The sequence below is a fragment of the Ranitomeya imitator genome, chromosome 6 (assembly GCF_032444005.1).
Source record: "Ranitomeya imitator isolate aRanImi1 chromosome 6, aRanImi1.pri, whole genome shotgun sequence".
Lineage (NCBI taxonomy): Eukaryota > Metazoa > Chordata > Amphibia > Anura > Dendrobatidae > Ranitomeya > Ranitomeya imitator.
This window is the reverse complement of record NC_091287.1, coordinates 194,038,100-194,055,955: the sequence shown is the minus strand read 5'-3', so window position 1 is coordinate 194,055,955 and position 17,856 is coordinate 194,038,100. Positions and strand designations below refer to the sequence as shown.

The 17,856-nt window shown below is 43.2% G+C and overlaps 1 protein-coding gene across 6 annotated transcripts in view; it reads right to left on the bottom strand.

The window, feature by feature from the left end:
* Positions 1–3,608: 3,608 nt before the first annotated feature.
* ATPSCKMT (ATP synthase c subunit lysine N-methyltransferase) overlaps positions 3,609–17,856 on the bottom strand; it is a 257,270-nt gene continuing 243,022 nt past the window's right edge. For 5 of the 6 annotated variants that reach the window (XM_069730406.1, XM_069730408.1, XM_069730410.1 and 2 more), the window contains one exon: positions 3,609–3,911. In XM_069730406.1, coding sequence (XP_069586507.1) covers positions 3,702–3,911 — 210 coding nt within the window. In that variant the 3' untranslated portion in view covers positions 3,609–3,701. The remainder of the gene's footprint in view (positions 3,912–17,856) is intronic. The other variant, XM_069730411.1, reaches the window with a different exon arrangement.

The window sequence follows — 17,856 nt, the reverse complement described above, 5'->3', positions numbered from 1 at the left end:
AGTATAGGATTAGATACACGGCTCAGCAGACAGTATCACACAGTATAGGATTAGATACATGGCTCAGCAGACAGTATCACAGTATAGGATTAGATACATGGCTCAGCAGACAGTATTACACAGTATAGGATTAGATACACGGCTCAGCATAGTATCACACAGGATAGGATTAGATGCACGGCGCAGCAGACAGTGTCACACAGGAGAGGATTAGATACACAGCTCAGCAGTCAGTATCACACAGGACAGGATTAGATACATGGCTCAGCATAGTATCACACAGGATAGGATTAGATACACGGCACAGCAGAAAGTATCACACAGGAGAGGATTAGATACACGGCTCAGCATAGTTTCACACAGGATAGGATTAGATACACGGCGCAGCTTAGTATCACACAGGATAGGATTAGATACACGGTACAGCAGACAGTATCACACAGGATAGGATTAGATACACGGCTCAGCATAGTATCACACAGGAGAGGATTAGATACACAGCTCAGCATTCAGTATCATATAGGACAGGATTAGATACACGGCTCAGCATAGTATCACACAGGATAGGATTAGATACACGGCTCAGCAGACAGTATCACACAGGATAGGATTAGATACACGGCTCAGCATAGTATCACACAGGATAGGATTAGATACACGGCTCGGCATAGTATCACACAGGATAGGATTAGATACACGGCGCAGCAGACAGTATCACACAGGATAGGATTAGATACACGGCGCAGCAGACAGTATCACACAGGATAGGATTAGATACACGGCTCAGCATAGTATCACACAGGATAGGATTAGATACACGGCTCGGCATAGTATCACACAGGATAGGATTAGATACACGGTGCAGCTTAGTATCACACAGGATAGGATTAGATACATGGCTCAGCATAGTATCACACAGGATAGGATTATATACACAGCTCAGCAGACAGTATCACACAGGATAGGATTAGATACACGGCACAGCAGACAGTATCACACAGGAGAGGATTAGATACACAGCTCAGCATAGTATCACACAGGATAGGATTAGATACACGGCACAGCAGACAGTATCACACAGGAGAGGATTAGATACACGGCACAGCAGACAGTATCACACAGGAGAGGATTAGATACACGGCTCAGCATAGTATCACACAGGATAGGATTAGATACACGGCACAGCAGACAGTATCACACAGGAGAGGATTAGATACACGGCACAGCAGACAGTATCACACAGGAGAGGATTAGATACACAGCTCAGCATAGTATCACACAGGATAGGATTAGATACACGGCGCAGCAGACAGTATCACACAGGAGAGGATTAGATACACGGCTCAGCATAGTATCACACAGGATAGGATTAGATACACGGCTCGGCATAGTATCACACAGGATAGGATTAGATACACGGCGCAGCTTAGTATCACACAGGATAGGATTAGATACACGGTACAGCAGACAGTATCACACAGGATAGGATTAGATACACGGCGCAGCAGACAGTATCACACAGGATAGGATTAGATACACGGCTCAGCATAGTATCACACAGGATAGGATTAGATACATGGCTCGGCATAGTATCACACAGGATAGGATTAGATACACGGTGCAGCTTAGTATCACACAGGATAGGATTATATACACAGCTCAGCAGACAGTATCACACAGGATAGGATTAGATACACGGCGCAGCAGACAGTATCACACAGGAGAGATTAGATACACAGCTCAGCATAGTTTCACACAGGATAGGATTAGATACACGGCGCAGCAGACAGTATCACATAGGATTAGATACACAGCTCAGCATAGTATCACACAGGATAGGATTAGATACACGGCGCAGCAGTCAGTATCACACTCAAGGATTAGATACATGGCTCAGCAGTCAGTATTCCACAGGAGGATAAGATACACAGGTCAGCACAGTATCTCACAGTATAGGATTAGATACACGGCTCAGCAGACAGTATCACACAGTATAGGATTAGATACATGGCTCAGCAGACAGTATCACACAGTATAGGATTAGATACACGGCTAAGCAGTCAGTATCACACAGGAGAGGATTAGATACACGGCTCAGCATAGTATCACACAGGATAGGATTAGATACACGGCTCAGCATAGTATCACACAGGATAGGATTAGATACACGGCGCAGCAGTCAGTATCACACTGGAGGATTAGATACACGGCTCAGCAGTCAGTATTCCACAGGAGGATTAGATACACAGGTCAGCACAGTATCACACAGTATAGGATTAGATACATGGCTCAGCAGACAGTATCACACAGTATAGGATTAGATACACGGCTCAGCAGTCAGTATCACACAGGAGAGGATTAGATACACGGCTCAGCATAGTATCACACAGGATAAGATTAGATACACGGCGCGGCAGACAGTATCATACAGGATAGGATTAGATACACGGCTCAGCAGACAGTATCACACAGGATAGGATTAGATACACAGCTCAGCAGACAGTATCACACAGGATAGGATTAGATACACAGCTCAACACAGTATAGTGATAGATACACAGTGTGATGTCCTGATGAGGAGCTACAGTGAGAGGCAGGGTTGGAGCAGCACAGAGCCTCCCCCATCCCCCTCTGTTACCTCTCTGCAGCTCCCGATAAGAGGACATCAGACTGCAGCACTTCATCCTCTCTAGCGATTCTAGAGATTAGAGCCAGGGCAGCAGGCAGCAGAGAAAAGGACAGGGAACGGCCGCTGCTGACAGTGTGAAAGGAGAGACAGATGGAGCTGTCCCTCCTATAACAGTGTAGCTCTCAAGTCACAGTGGAGCTCACAGATACACTCCCTGGGCTGGAGAAAGATGGCGCCGACCTCCTGCCTCTGCTGTGATGTGGAGACAGCCCAGGGGGAGTGGCCAGATCACAGCAGGGAGCAGCTCAATGATAGCTATGGGGTCGGACGCCGACCGCAGTCTCCTAAGCCCAGGGCTGCCATATTTGCAGAGTGTAAGTGTTGTGCTGGGACTCAAACTCCAGCAAAGGAAAATGGCGGCGCCCAGTGGCTGCAAAAATAATTAATAATAAAAAAGATATTAAAGTTAAAAAAAAATAATTTTGTATTAAAAATAATTGCTTATATAAAATCATTTTTAATACAAAAACAAAATTGCGGCACCTTCCCTTTAAAACAAGAGCCATGTATGAGGGAGTCAGGAGTTGGAGTCAGAGTTAAGGTTTGGATAACCTACTCCAAAACAGGATTGGGCATTTAAAGGAGTTGTCCCTCAAAAAGAAGTTATCATCACCTATTCAGCGAACAGGTGATAACTTAATAATCGGTGGGAGTTCAGTCCCACCAATCAGCAGAATGATCATGATTTCACCTTTGAATGGAGCGGAAATGGGCATGTTTGATTGCTTCTCTATTCATTTTCTATAGGATAAAGCTGAGCACAGCGCTCAGAAGTCCCATAGAGAAAACATGGAGTCTGGGCACTCAATTTTAACAAGAGTAATAGGACACCATTCAATAGATGTTCCAACAATCTGACCTCCACTGATCTAAAACTTATTACTTAGCCGGTTGCTGACAACACAGAAACATGTAAAGGTATTGCTGGACTTGTCTTTGAAAAAGTATGAGCATACAAATATTTTAAGGTGTGACATCCTACTGACAGTTTCACTTTAATACAATAGTGTGTCTATTTATTCAGTTCTTCCATGGTTTTTAATTTGCGCTCTGATCCTGTAATACTGCTTTCATTCAATATCTTCATGTCATAAACCCATACTGTGTCTATTCCATGTCCTGAAATGTGGTCTGGGATCCAATTTGGAAAAGGAAAACGGCAAGCAACAACTCTTGAAGAAAGAGAGAGCTCAACTTGAAGTTTATTTTCTAGCAGCGGCATCTAAAAAATAAAAATATTAAAAAATAAATATACATTAAGTTAAATGTTAATTCATTTACAGTGAATCTAATATTTTTTGTATCAAGATTGTAAATTTTCCAAATATAGTTAAAGGGGCTGTGCAGTCTTAACCTACAAGTCTGCAGTCACATAGTGACTGCAGATTTGTAAATCCTCACATTTCACTCACTGCACACTGACGATTTTCTGGTAGTGGGAGACAGCGGCCATGTGTCTGAAAGTATGCAATATGTATACTCAAAACCAATGCCCTACTAGATGGGTACAGCCTCACTCAATGCATGTGTTTAGTTGGAATATGGCTCCTGGCGCCTTCACTGCAGGATGGGAGGATTCATAAGTCAACAGTCACATAGAGTAACTGCAGACTTGTAGGTTAAGGTTTCACTACCCCTTTAAAATTTTGGTGTTCTGCTGAACAGTTCTAAAGAAACTTATACCACTATATTACAAACAAATGCTAAAAAATATTTGGACTTTTGTACAATTGTCAAAACAATTGAAAGAGTAGGTTTGCCTTATTTGAGTTTTCTTTCTTACATTTAGATCATCAAAACTTTACAGCACTAAAAACATTTTAAATCCTAAAACATTTCAATGACAAAAATGAGAAAGCATGTTAGTGGGATCAGACCCTTCAGTAAATACTTGCATACCACATGAAAAAAACGAAACAAACATCTTCAGCAAAAATTTTTAGAACTGTGCATTGTGCTATTCCTTCTAGAAATATATGACTTAAGGTACCGTCACATTTAGCGACGCTGCAGCGATCTAGACAACGATTCCGATCGCTGCAGCGTCGCTGTGTGGTCGCTGGAGAGCTGTCACACAGACAGCTCTCCAGCGACCAACTATGCGAAGTCCCCCTGGTAACCAGGGTAAACATCGGGTTACTAAGCGCAGGGCCGCGCTTAGTAACCCGATGTTTACCCTGGTTACCAGCGTAATCGTAAAAAAAAACAAACACTACATAATCACATTCCGGTGTCTGTTCCCCGGCGTTCTGCTTTCCTGCACTGACTGAGCGCCGGCTGGCCGTAAAGCACAGCGGTGACGTCACTGCTGTAATCTGCTTTAAGGCTGGCCGGCGCTGACAGTGCAGGGAAGCAGAACGCCGGGGAACGCGACAGACACCGGAATGTAAGTATGTAGTGTTTTTTTTTTTTTTTACATTTACACTGGTAACCAGGGTAAACATCGGGTTACTAAGCGCGGCCCTGCGCTTAGTAACCCGATGTTTACCCTGGTTACCAGTGAAGAAAACGCTGAATCGGCGTCACACACGCCGATTCAGTGATGTCTGCGGGAGATCCAGCGACGAAATAAAGTTCTGGACTTTCTGCTCCGACCAACGATGTCACAGCAGGATCCAGATGGCTGCTGCGTGTCAAACACAACGATATCGCTAGCCAGGATGCTGCAACATCACGGATCGCTAGCGATATCGTTGTTAAGTTGGCCAGTGTGACGGTACCTTAAGGCTACTTTCACACTAGCGTCGTACTCGGCCCGTCGCAGTGCGTCGGGCCGACGTACCGGCGCTAGCAGTGAATGCGCCGCACAACGGGGGCAGCGGATGCATTTTTCCAGCGCATCCGCTGCCCCATTGTGAGTTGCGGGGAGGAGGGGGCGGAGTTCCGGCCGCGCATGTGCGGTTGGAAATGGCGGACACAACGCTGCAAAAAACGTTACATGTAACGTTTTTTGCTGCCGATGGTCCGCCACAACACGGCGCAACCGTCGCACGACGGTTGCGACGTGTGGCAAAGCGTCGCAATGTGACGCTAATGTTAGTCAATGGAGAAAAAACGCATCCTGCAAACATCTTTGCAGGATGCGTTTTTTCTCCTAAACGACGCATTGCGACGTGCAGTGCACGACGCAAGTGTGAAAGTAGCCTAAGTTGACAAGCATGTTTTCCCATTTGGAGGGGTGGCCCATCAGTGTTAGATGAATAGGGTCAAATCTGTTTGGCAGGGGGAAATTAACCCCTAATTGTCAATATACTCAAATATTCAGGAGAAACAAATCAAGGAATGACAAAAGAAGAATTTTAAGTTACGATGCTTCAGATATATATATATATATATATATATATATATATATATATATATATATATTTATTTATATTAATTCAAGATTTTTTTTAAAGGAATTTTAACATACAAACAACAGTAAAACATATAGCTTTTAACAATCAAAATCATAGTCGCAAATACAGAAGGAGACCATTATGGTCAAATTCTATACTACATGAAAATGTAAGAGTCCTCTACACCTAGTCCAAGCAGAACTTAAGGGGATAGGGTTCTAAGAACATAGTAGGACTGAGGAGAATAGCAGAGGGGAACACCACTCATGCCAGGAATGCATCAACCTGAAAAAAAAGAGAATGACAAGAAGGATAGGATAATAGATGGACAAAGAACAAAAATTAACCCCAGAAGGTATTTTCATTTTTGCGTTTTCGTTTGTTGCTTCTCTTCTTCCCAGAGCCATAACATTTTTATTTTTCCATCAATATGGCCATGTGAGGGATTATTTTTTGCGGGACTAGTAGTACTTTTGAACGACTCAATTGGTATTAACATACCATTTATTGGAAAACGGGAAAAAATTCCAAGTGCAATTCTACAATTGTTTTATTTTGCTTTTTTACTATATTCACTAAATGCTAAAACTGACCTGCCATTATGATTCTCCAAGTCATTACGAACTCATAGACACAAAACATGTCTAGGTTCTTTTTTATTTAAGTGGTGAAAAAAAGTTCCAAAATGTATTAAAAATAAAAAATAGGCTGCCCGCTGGCCTAATCTAATCTAAGGCCATCGCACCAGCTATGTACGAGGAGAAGCTGCTGAAAGCAGGGAGAGTACCTGGGCAGGGATTCCTCTCAACGGATCCGGCACTCCAGCCTCTCTGGGAGGCTCCAGGCGCAGGCAGCGCCATTCCACGTGGACACCATCCACCCACAAGCCACGGAGGTGACGAGGATCCCCAGTAACTGCCTCCTCTGACTCGGGAGGCAGTGGACCGGGCAGTGGACCCTGGTGCACCGGGCGGTTAGACACAGGGAGAGGAGCGGTGAAGCTCTGACCTGAAGAACAATCATGGCTGAGGGCGGTGAGTGCAGAAGTGCGGAGGGGCGAGACAAGCACAGTCGGCGCCATCTCCCCACCACTCACAGCACCCAGCTGCAAGTCTGCAAAACACATATCAGGCTGTGGGCAAAGCGGTTTACAGCTCCTTAAGCCTCCACTCATTGTCTGACTTAACCCCTGAGATAGTATATAATATATGGCCTGGGAGAGAGACAGGCGAATGCAGACCCTGCTGTATAATTAATAGAGATGAGCGGTGTTCGAGTTGAAATGTTAACCAATTTCAAATTCGAGCTGTTTTGGGCGGTGTTTGAGTCGTTCGCCGAACTCGAACAATTTGCTTAAAATTCGGCTGTTCGAGTTTCTGTTTGATAACTGTTCGTTCACCAAAAGCCTAACTTGATTTTTACATCAAAACGGTTTATCAATGTTAATAGACTGTTTCAGTGTATGGTGGTCGGGGATAGATCTGTGCTGAAATAATTTTTCTTTCCCGCATTTACAGTGGGGCGGTGCAGTCTCTCAGCATTGCACACACACACAGCAATGTGCATGTGATGCACACAAGCAAGGGCATGTGTCATTGGCTGTGTATGTCACATGTCCTTGCCCTATAAGAACCAGCCATTTCCCCATCGCCAACATTTCCTCACTGCTGCAGCTTAGTATTAGACGGCACCGCTGCTGCTGTGGGCGCTATACAGTCTAAAGTAGCCAAAGCAGAAAAATATGCGGCACTCACCCCAATCTGGCAGTGGAAATCGTGAATTTTATTGGAGAAACTGAAAGAAAAACGTCCGTCAGGACATCAGGTACAAAGGAGGGTGCGGTGTTGGAGTGTGGACGACGGCCGTTTCGCACACAGGTGCTTCGACGGGTCCAGCTGCTAGATTACTGCATGTCATTTCCTTTTAAAGGATTTATGACGTGTATACATAGACAAGATGTGAATAAACATAAAAATATAAATAACTGACAATATGTGACTTATACATAAGTAATCTACATACAGATTGATAGAACTGAAGGAATTATACAATTATACGATCTATAACAATATATAGTAACGTATATAATATCATTATACTTAAAGAATTTCTTTTTTTATAAAAAATATATTAGTACTTTGACCTCTTAAATTTACAAAAAGACAGAGAAATCTAATCTGTCATTTAGTCCGATAGGTCCCTGTGCGTTAGTGTTTAAGATCCATTTGGCTTCTTTTTGTAGTAAGATTTTATTTTGGTCTCCTCCTTGCGGAGGATATTTAAGTACTTCTATGCCAGCAAAACTAAGCGCATCAGGATTTGCATCATGTTTTTCTCTCATGTGTTCAATTAGTCTCAAGCAACCTTTACCTGTTTTATAGAATTATAATGTTCTCTGAACCTAGTGATTAACGGTCTTATTGTTTTTCCGATATAGAAATATCGGCAGGGGCAGAATAGAACATAAATAACAAATTTACTTTTACAAGATATGAAATCTTTTACTGAATGTAAAATGGAACCTATATGCAAAGGATTTTTTGTAATGTGTAGGTGACAAAATCTACAATTGCCGCATTTATGGTTTCCGGCTGGGGCATTATTAGATAACCAGATATTTCTGGGCACTGTAATTTTATTATGCACTAATATAGGTTCCATTTTACATTCAGTAAAAGATTTCATATCTTGTAAAAGTAAATTTGTTATTTATGTTCTATTCTGTCCCTGCAGATATTTCTATATCGGAAAAACAATAAGACCGTTAATCACTAGGTTCAAAGAACATTATAATTCTATAAAAACAGGTAAAGGTTGCTTGAGACTAATTGAACACATGAGAGAAAAACATGATGCAAATCCGGATGCTCTTAGTTTTGCCGGCATAGAAGTAGTTAAATATCCTCCGCAAGGAGGAGACCAAAATAAAATCTTACTACAAAAAGAAGCCAAATTGATCTTAAACACTAACGCACAGGGAGCTATCGGACTAAATGACAGATTAGATTTCTCTGTCTTTTTGTAAATTTAAGAGGTCAAAGTACTAATATATTTTTTATAAAAAAAGAAATTCTTTAAGTATAATGATATTATATACATTACTATATATTGTTATAGATCATATAATTGTATAATTCCTTCAGTTCTATCAATCTGTATGTAGATTACTTATGTATAAGTCACATATTGTCACAGTTATTTATATTTTTATGTTTATTCACATCTTGTCTATGTATACACGTCATAGATCCTTTAAAAGGAAATGACATGCAGTAATCTAGCAGCTGGACCCGTCGAAGCACCTGTGTGTGCGAAACGGCCGTCGTCCACACTCCAACACCGCACCCTCCTTTGTACCTGATGTCCTGACGGACGTTTTTCTTTCAGTTTCTCCAATAAAATTCACGATTTCCACTGCCAGATTGGGGTGAGTGCCGCATATTTTTCTGCTTTGGCTACTTTGGACTATTTGATCTTTCTTATTATGCAGAGCACCGCAGCCCGTAAGCATTCGTGAATACCTGGTTTTCATTTGTCCGCCATCAGCCCTGTCAGATTTCGTATTCGCTCTAGTGCAGTCCGTTCCGTTCTTGTTGATTACAGCTATACAGTCTAAGGCCGGCGTCACACTCGGCGTAAGACAATATGGTCCGTATTTTACGGCCGTAATACGCGCGTAATACGCTGAAATGTCCCTGAAATATTGTTCCGTAGGTAATCCGTTGCCTAGGTGTGGTCGCGTATTTTGCGCATGTACTGTTGCGTGTGATCCGTATGTGATCCGTAGGGCGTATTTTTCACGCAACATCACAAAATGGACATTTAACGGTTCTCTGGCCTGCAAATAATTCAAATCATCATTAACATCACTATTTAAGCCCTCAACAACAGGTGGAACCCTCCCATCTGCCCATTTCTTTGTTGAGCTTATTTTGGCTGTGTTGGTTTGACCTACAAAACATGTCTGACCATGTGTCTTTAAGCACAACTCAGCGGGTGTTGTTTCACTGGCTGTTGTCGCGTCGCTTTGGTCAGCCATATCCGGTGAATGTTGATCCGCGAAGGAGGAGTCGAAGATTGTGGGTGCATCCTCTATTGACCCAACGCCTCACCAAGGGACATTTTCAGAGGCTATACACAGCTTTGAGATCACATCCTGACAAGTTCTATCTGTACTGTCGCATGACCATCAGTACCTTTGATATCTTGTTAGAGGTCTTACGTCCAGGTATCACCTATTAGGACACAAGGATGTAAAAAGCCATATCTGCTGAGGAGCGTCTTCTCCTAACATTACGGTATGTATTCAACATTCTCACATACTGTATGTTGATGATATTTTTTTAGGGATGTTGTGTTTTAGCATGTTTTGATAAGTATTTGAGGCCATTATGGCACAAGCACTTCACCAAAACTGTGGGGAATGTTGTAGTAAAGTAACCCAGGTTATTTTTATTGTGAAAATGAAAATAATGTCTTTGTAAATATATTATGCAATTGTGCTTTTTCATGCTTGATTTATACTCATGTAGACTAACAAATATTATCTTTCTTTGTCTTTCAGCTTCCTGTCCACAGGCTTGTTGTGTGCGGGACTACACCTTGAGTTTCTGATTGGGCGCTCTACAATTTCGGGCATTGTTCGTTCAACCTGTTATCAAATATGGGAGAAACTTCATGAACTTGTTATGCCTGAGCCCAAACAGGAGGATTGGCTTAAAATCGCCCGTGGATTCCAGAACACTTGTGACTTCCCTAACTGCATTGGAGCTGTGGTTGGGAAACATATCAGGGTGCGTAAGCCGCCAAACTCTGGCACCCAATTCTACAATTATAAGCAGTTTTTCTCTGTAGTTCTGTTAGCTGTTGCTGACAGTAACTACAGGTTTATAATTGTAGACATTGGGGCCTATGGGCGAACTGGAGACTCTAGGGTCTTCAATGCATCCATTATGGGTCGGCGGCTACGTGACAACCAGTTAAACCTCCCACTACCACAACAACTCCCAGGCTCCAATGCGAAAGCAGTGCCTTTTGTTTTGGTAGGAGATGAGGCTTTCCAACTGACAAGGCACGTCATGAGGCCTTATCCCCGGCGCAACCTGGACCACCGGCGGGGGGTCTTTAATATGAGGCTTTCCAGGGCACGTAGACTGGTGGAGTGCGCCTTTGGGATTCTTGTGGCAAAATGGCGTGTTCTCCAGTCTGCCATTCAGCTCAGTGAGGCTACAGTGAATGAAGTGATAAAAGCCTGTGTTATTTTGCACAATTTTACCCACATACATGATTGTTCCTCACTTGATATTGGTGAACACCTGTTGAGTAATGTGATTAGGCCTACCCCATATGGCCGTCCTCCACGGCGTCCCCTTTCTGGTCTTAAAGTTAGGGATGTATTCACAAATTTTTTTGTTTCTCCTCAAGGTGCCACTCCCTGGCAAGATAATGCGATTTTGGATGTTTGATTTGTTGTCTTTGTAAATATTTCACATATTTAATTTAAACTTTAATTGTCAAACTAAATCTACTGTGTGTTGTCTTTTCCTAATTCACATATGGTTCTGAGGCTAGCATGTGTGTGTGATGTAATAATGATTTGTCGACAACACAAATTAGGCTTTTTAACTGTTCATTTTTACTTAAATGAAATGCCTCTTTTTTTTTGGAAACCAAAAAACTCTTTTTCAACCTCTTTTAAGGCATGAAATTTTTTAGCAAATATATGCCTAAAAAATATAAATAACAACAAAGTGCTATGTTAGCACAAACATAATAAAGACATGAAAATGTCCGCAAAAAAAAAAAAAATTACAGATCTTGATAAGTCGGTGGTGGAGATGGGTTCAGATCTTGGGCATCAGCAGGTGGCCTTTGTCGGCCAAATTGTCCTTCACCCTGTGTGGATGATGTGTGGGCTGGAGGCACATTCTGCCTGAACTCATGTGGGCCAGTTGTGGAATGGCCATAAGGATTTGGGGGAAATCCCTCATGCTCATGAAAATATGGCCTGGAATCATACCCAAACCCAATATGGCCATGTCGTTCAAACCCAGGTTGGGACCAGCCTCCAGCACTGGGTCTGGACAAGTAGCCATATTGGGATGGTTGCTGATAGCCTGCCATATGGGCCTGAGGTTGCCATGGAGGGTTGGGTGTGGGTAGGGATTGAGGTGTAGGCTCACGTGGAGGGGGTGGTTCAGATCCCTGTTGAGCATGCACCTGTGGACATCTTTGGAGCCGCAGGAGATTTTGTGGTGACAGCTGCAAACTTTCAATACTCTCCATAAGCTGGTATGGGTTGTTTGGGGGGGTGCATGCATCAATAAGGATCTGAAAGCACCCCCTCACACGAAGCCTCACCTCCCGCTCTAGGGGCTGTAAATACCGGGCAGGCTCCTCGTAAAGCCCTCCTTCCCATCATCCTTACGAACACTTGCCAGGTAGTTCAACACCCCAGCATCCACATTTCTCCTACTTTGGAGTAGCTCTCTTCGGTGGCGAGAACGCGGGGAGATGACTGCAGCCTGTGGTGAGCGCTCCAGGGCAACAGTAGGGCTGCTGCTGTTAGCAGGGTCATCCTGGCTAGCTTGTGCTGCTGCTGGGGCTGATGGTGGGGCATCTTCTTGGGCTGGTGCTGCTGGAGATGGCTGGGCAGATGACGATGATCCTGGTCGGATGGAGCCTGACGGATCAGAAGATGGGCCAGCCACCTCTTCTCCTTCCCCAACTGGGTCTATGACCAACTCGGAATCCGACCCTGTCTCCCTGTCAGTGAGATTAGACTGTGTTCTGTAATGACATATTTGTGCAAATTTTAATATTCTTTCCCTGTTTTGAAAAATTTTGAAAACAAAGAGTCAAATGTGTTGTGAGGTTTGTACTTACGGTCTGAGGTCCATGCTGGGATTCAAGAATGTTAAGCAATCAAAATATATATATTTTTTCTTCTTAGGAGGTGCGTCTGCCCCACTCTTTTCACGCTGCTGCCTCTCCCTCCTATATTGATCGCGGATACTCCGCCATCTTGTAACATCACCCACTGAAACAAAATACATAAAACAAACTGATTACCACATTATGCACAGTGGTCACACAAGGTGTAATTGACAACACAGATTTTAGTGTAGCATAGGAATATGCATTTGTGGAATACATTTCTTTGTAATTTAGATCAAATAATCAAATTTTTATGTAAGGCCACAAGGACAGAGTCCGCTACCCTCTATCCAGGAATGATATTTTTCTGGTTAACACTGTAAGGGACATCTGTTCAAACCATTATTTTAATCCGTTTATCATGTACAGCACCATGTAGCTACTGGTGTGCCTTAAATTAAGAACTGTAATAATTCAAAAATTCAGGAATACCAATTGTAAGGAGTTAGCTACTACTGTTTCACACAAAAAATAAATTACAAACATGAGTGTACTTACTTATTTGTCTCTGTGCCTCACGTGGTTGCTGCTCATAATGTAGGAATAGGGACCCACACACACTCCTCCATGATGCCCTGTTTGCATAGTTTGGATCTCTTTGGTCCCAAAGAACTGGCCTTTCTTGGACAAAAATGAGGAGCATATCCACATTTCTAATCTGAGACATGGTGAATCTCACTCCGTGGAGGCGTGCAGCAGACTTCCGGGTTCACTGTCTGGCTTTTTGAGCTAATTAGCATCTCAGCTTCCTGATTGAGCCCTTTGGACAATTCCTGACACCTGCCTGAGTGTAGCGTATTTCTCGCAAGTCACACGCATGGTCCGTATGCATTCCGTATTTTGCGCGTCCCCATAGACTTTCATTGGCGTATTTTTTGCGCAATACGCTGACAAATGCAGCATGCTGCGATTTTCAATGGCCGTAGAAAGCCGTATAATACGGATGCGTACTATACGGCTGATAGGACCTGACCCATTGAGAATCATTGGGCCGTGTGTAATGCGTGTTTTACGGACAAGTTTTATGCGCTCATACGTCCGTAAAACTCGCTAGTGTGACGCCGGCCTAAGAGTGCTTTTTGCGAGCTAATTTTCTGTTAGATAGAGATAGGTTTAGGGAGTCGGGACTAATTGTAATACCAGCCCCTTTTCAGGGTAGGTTACAGCAGTTCATAGCACTTTTTGCCAGGCACGTCTGTGCCAGTGCTGTGCAAGTGTTTGTCACAGCATTTTGTGTAATCTAGCTCAGCCAATCCTTTTGGGCTAGTAGCATTGTCTGGTAGTCATTCAAAACAGCTGACATGTGCTGGGAAAGATGTGGGCTCACCTCCAGAGCCCACATCAAAGGGAGGCGTACTTTGTCTGCCAAGTTGAGGGCAGAGCAAAGTACTGCAGTGCGCAGGCGCCGGGAAAGGTCAGAGATGCCGGGCGCCTGCGCACTGCAGTACTTTGCTCTGCCCTCAACAGGGCAGACAAAATACGCCTACGCCAGAGCCGCAGCATGAAGACAAGAAGAGGACGTCATTCCATGAAGATGGGAGGCCCCGGACCGGACCGCGACTCCCATCGGATCGGACCGCCCCCCAAGTAAGTATAATCTAACCTCTTTTTCTCATCTTTCAGGATACATCGGGGGCTTATCTACAGCATTACAGAATGTTGTAGATAAGCCCTGATGCAGGTGGGCTTAGCTCACCTTCGATTTTGGGGGTGACAGGTTCCCTTTAAATCAGAGATGTCACGCAAAATCATTAACATTTCCCACATTTCTGCTTCACATCAGCACAATTATTTAAGCAACACTTTTTATTTGTTAGGAAGTTATAAGGTTTAAAAGTTGACCAACGATTTCTCATTTTTCCAACAAAATTTACAAAACCATTTGAAGTAACTTTTAGGGGTCTATATTGACAGAACCTACCCAAAAGTGACATCATTCTAAAAACTACATGTGCAAGAAAAGAAAAAAAAGCTAGATCCTAATAATGGGGATCACCACAGTATGGAAATGACACTAAATATAAACACAGCTTTATTAGGCAACATATACAAATCACAACAAGGACACAAACATTAAAAACATTTAAAAAGCATAGTCATGCTATAGACACCAGCCCTTAATACGGCAGTAACCCACATAGGACTCAAAGGTATTTAGACAAATACAGTGTGTAATCGTGGAACCAAGGTGGCAGAAATCCAATACACATAAGTTGTAGTATCTTGGCACTCCCCCAGATAATTTGACAGAGTAAGTAAAATGTATGCAACTAAATGACAAAATGTAAGGCTCACATAGACATGTTAATCCGTATACCTACAGTCCGGAAATAGGGGACCACACAGGACAAGCCTGCCTCAAGTTGCAAAAACACATATAAATATGCATACAAACAATGGCGAGATAACAAGATCAGTGAACGAACAATGCAGTTACTTATAATATATGACCTGTAATACACCACCATAAGATAAAGAAGCGCAAGGAGAGTTTCAAGGCCCCATGAGAACCAAAGGCAAAAAAGTTATATATAAATAAATCCTGTCTATCTAAGGGTTAATATTACCACGGCCTGTAAAGCCCCCCATAAGAGTCCCAGTGTGAGCTACACAACAACCCAACGCGTATCGCCACCACACTGGGTGGCTTCGTCAGGGGTGATTAACCGACCAAGTGTGTGCCACTTAAATAGAGATAATTAGATACAGTTACCGTATTCAGCTGCATTGCTGCTGCACGGCCGCATGGAGTATTCCCAGACGCTCAGTACAATTCTATGTTTAACCACCAAACGCGCATGCTCCAGCGTCTGGAAATGATTGGTGTGTCAGCCAAGTAACCTAGGAGACCAGAGCGCTTCCCAGGGAGCACCCACATGACGTTCATGAGTAAAGACATGATCAGCACTATTTACAAGCAGGAAAAGTAGGTAGTGATATAAGCCCACAACAAGCCCTTTCACCGCTCATATATTGTTTACATTGCTGAGCCGCATACCGCATCCCACTGCTCTACAAATGTCCAGGCATCCAAGTGTAGTAGGCATATCCAGCTGGGTTGCCTAGGATACCACAACGCTATCTAAGGAGCGCCTGCACACTGCTCCTATGCTGAGAGCAGGGCAGCACAGTAAAAGCCTTGTACAAGGCAGATAAAAGCAGTGCCTGCACATAGAATGTAAGGATGCCGGTACTAGACAGAGATACGGGCAGCGGAATAAGCTCACATACTGCCCTTGCACTGCTGATGTATAGGAAATATTGCTGAGCCGCACAGTGCTGCGCACTGCACTGTGCATGCTCAAATGCATACAGATACTGAGCATACCCAGTCAGGTTGCCCAAAGCACTAGAACATCATGCCAGGGGCACTGGCACACTACTCCTAAAGTGAGAGCAGGGCAGCGCCGTAAAAATGCTGTGAAGAGCGGATACGGAGCAGTGCCTCGTAATAAGGTGCCAGTAATGAGTAAAGTGTATACACTGCATGATATAAGGCCCCAATACAAAAGGCCAGAAACGGTGATACATTTACCAAGTAAGACAGCACTGAATTACATTATACTCCTCCTGTTTTTTCATTCCATGCACGCTCCTGCGCCATCAAATAATGGGCATACCCAACTGTGTTGCCCAAAGAACCAAAACAGTACATACAGAGCACCTACGCACTGCTCCTCAGCCCGGCAAAGGGCAGCGCTGTGTGTGCGCCAAACACATTAAACTAGGACAGTGCCCACACTTGAAATAGGGAGTCGGTGATGTATAGAGTGAGCCCTAGGGCCCTGTTATGTCGGCCCAAAGCACAGGACCATGTAATATATTGGGACGCACACAAAATATACAGATATAACGTTGCATAGTTAATCCGTTTAATACCTGGTAACTGGACACACAGAACACAGTGGCGAATTTAGTAAGGAACGGAAGCAATATACGAACCCCTAAAGGGAAATAATAACATAACCCAACAAGGATAAGAGACTTATCGAAAAACAAGCCCTAAGCAACTCCTCCGAGTATGTACCAGTGTGGAACTTTGTTACCGTTTGTGCTAATATGTCATGCTAAACAAAGCATAGTCTGCACGCAACCAGATGAGGCTCCTGGGTAAAAATAAATAAATATATAAGAGAGAAATATAATGGAATACTGTGACGTACAAACGGGACCCAAGAATAAGATCCAAAAAGGTTGGGCAGCCCGGTATATTTTGTCCCTGGGCCAAAGAGCTTGAAGCAAACCTGAATGAATGTGATGCAGATATGCAACCAAAAACCTTCCAGAGACACGTTACCCGTTGAGACAGATGTCCACAGCGAAAGTACATAACAAATGTGCACAGACACCAATCCCTATGTAATAAACCTAGGAATCGGTAAATAAAAACTGCACCCCTCAAGGTACTAAAAACTAGAGTTAAGCGAATATGTTCAGAAACGGTTGCCGAATTTGAATTTGCCGTATTCGTGCCTTTGACAATCATTTCCAAACATATTCGTTCATTTCTACTCCCATTGACTCTAATGACGTTCGGTGAATATTGCAAATACAGTATTCGCCGGCGATCATAATTCAAACAAAATTTAAAAATTCACTCAACTCTACTCAAAACCACATTCAAGAAGTTTATTAACACTTCCCGTTCTTCACAGTAATTTTTGGAATGTGGAAGGAAAAAAAATGAACATTTAACTTTTATTTATAAACTTTTACTTTAGACCAAATTTTTTTTTCTCAAGGGAACAGGAAAATATGTACCCCAAAATCTGTTGTGAAATTTCTAATGGGCATGCCAATAACCCATATCTTGGGGGAATCCACTGTTTGGGTACATGGCAGGGCTCGGAAGGGAAGGAGCGCCATTTAACTATTTGAATGCAAAATTTGCTG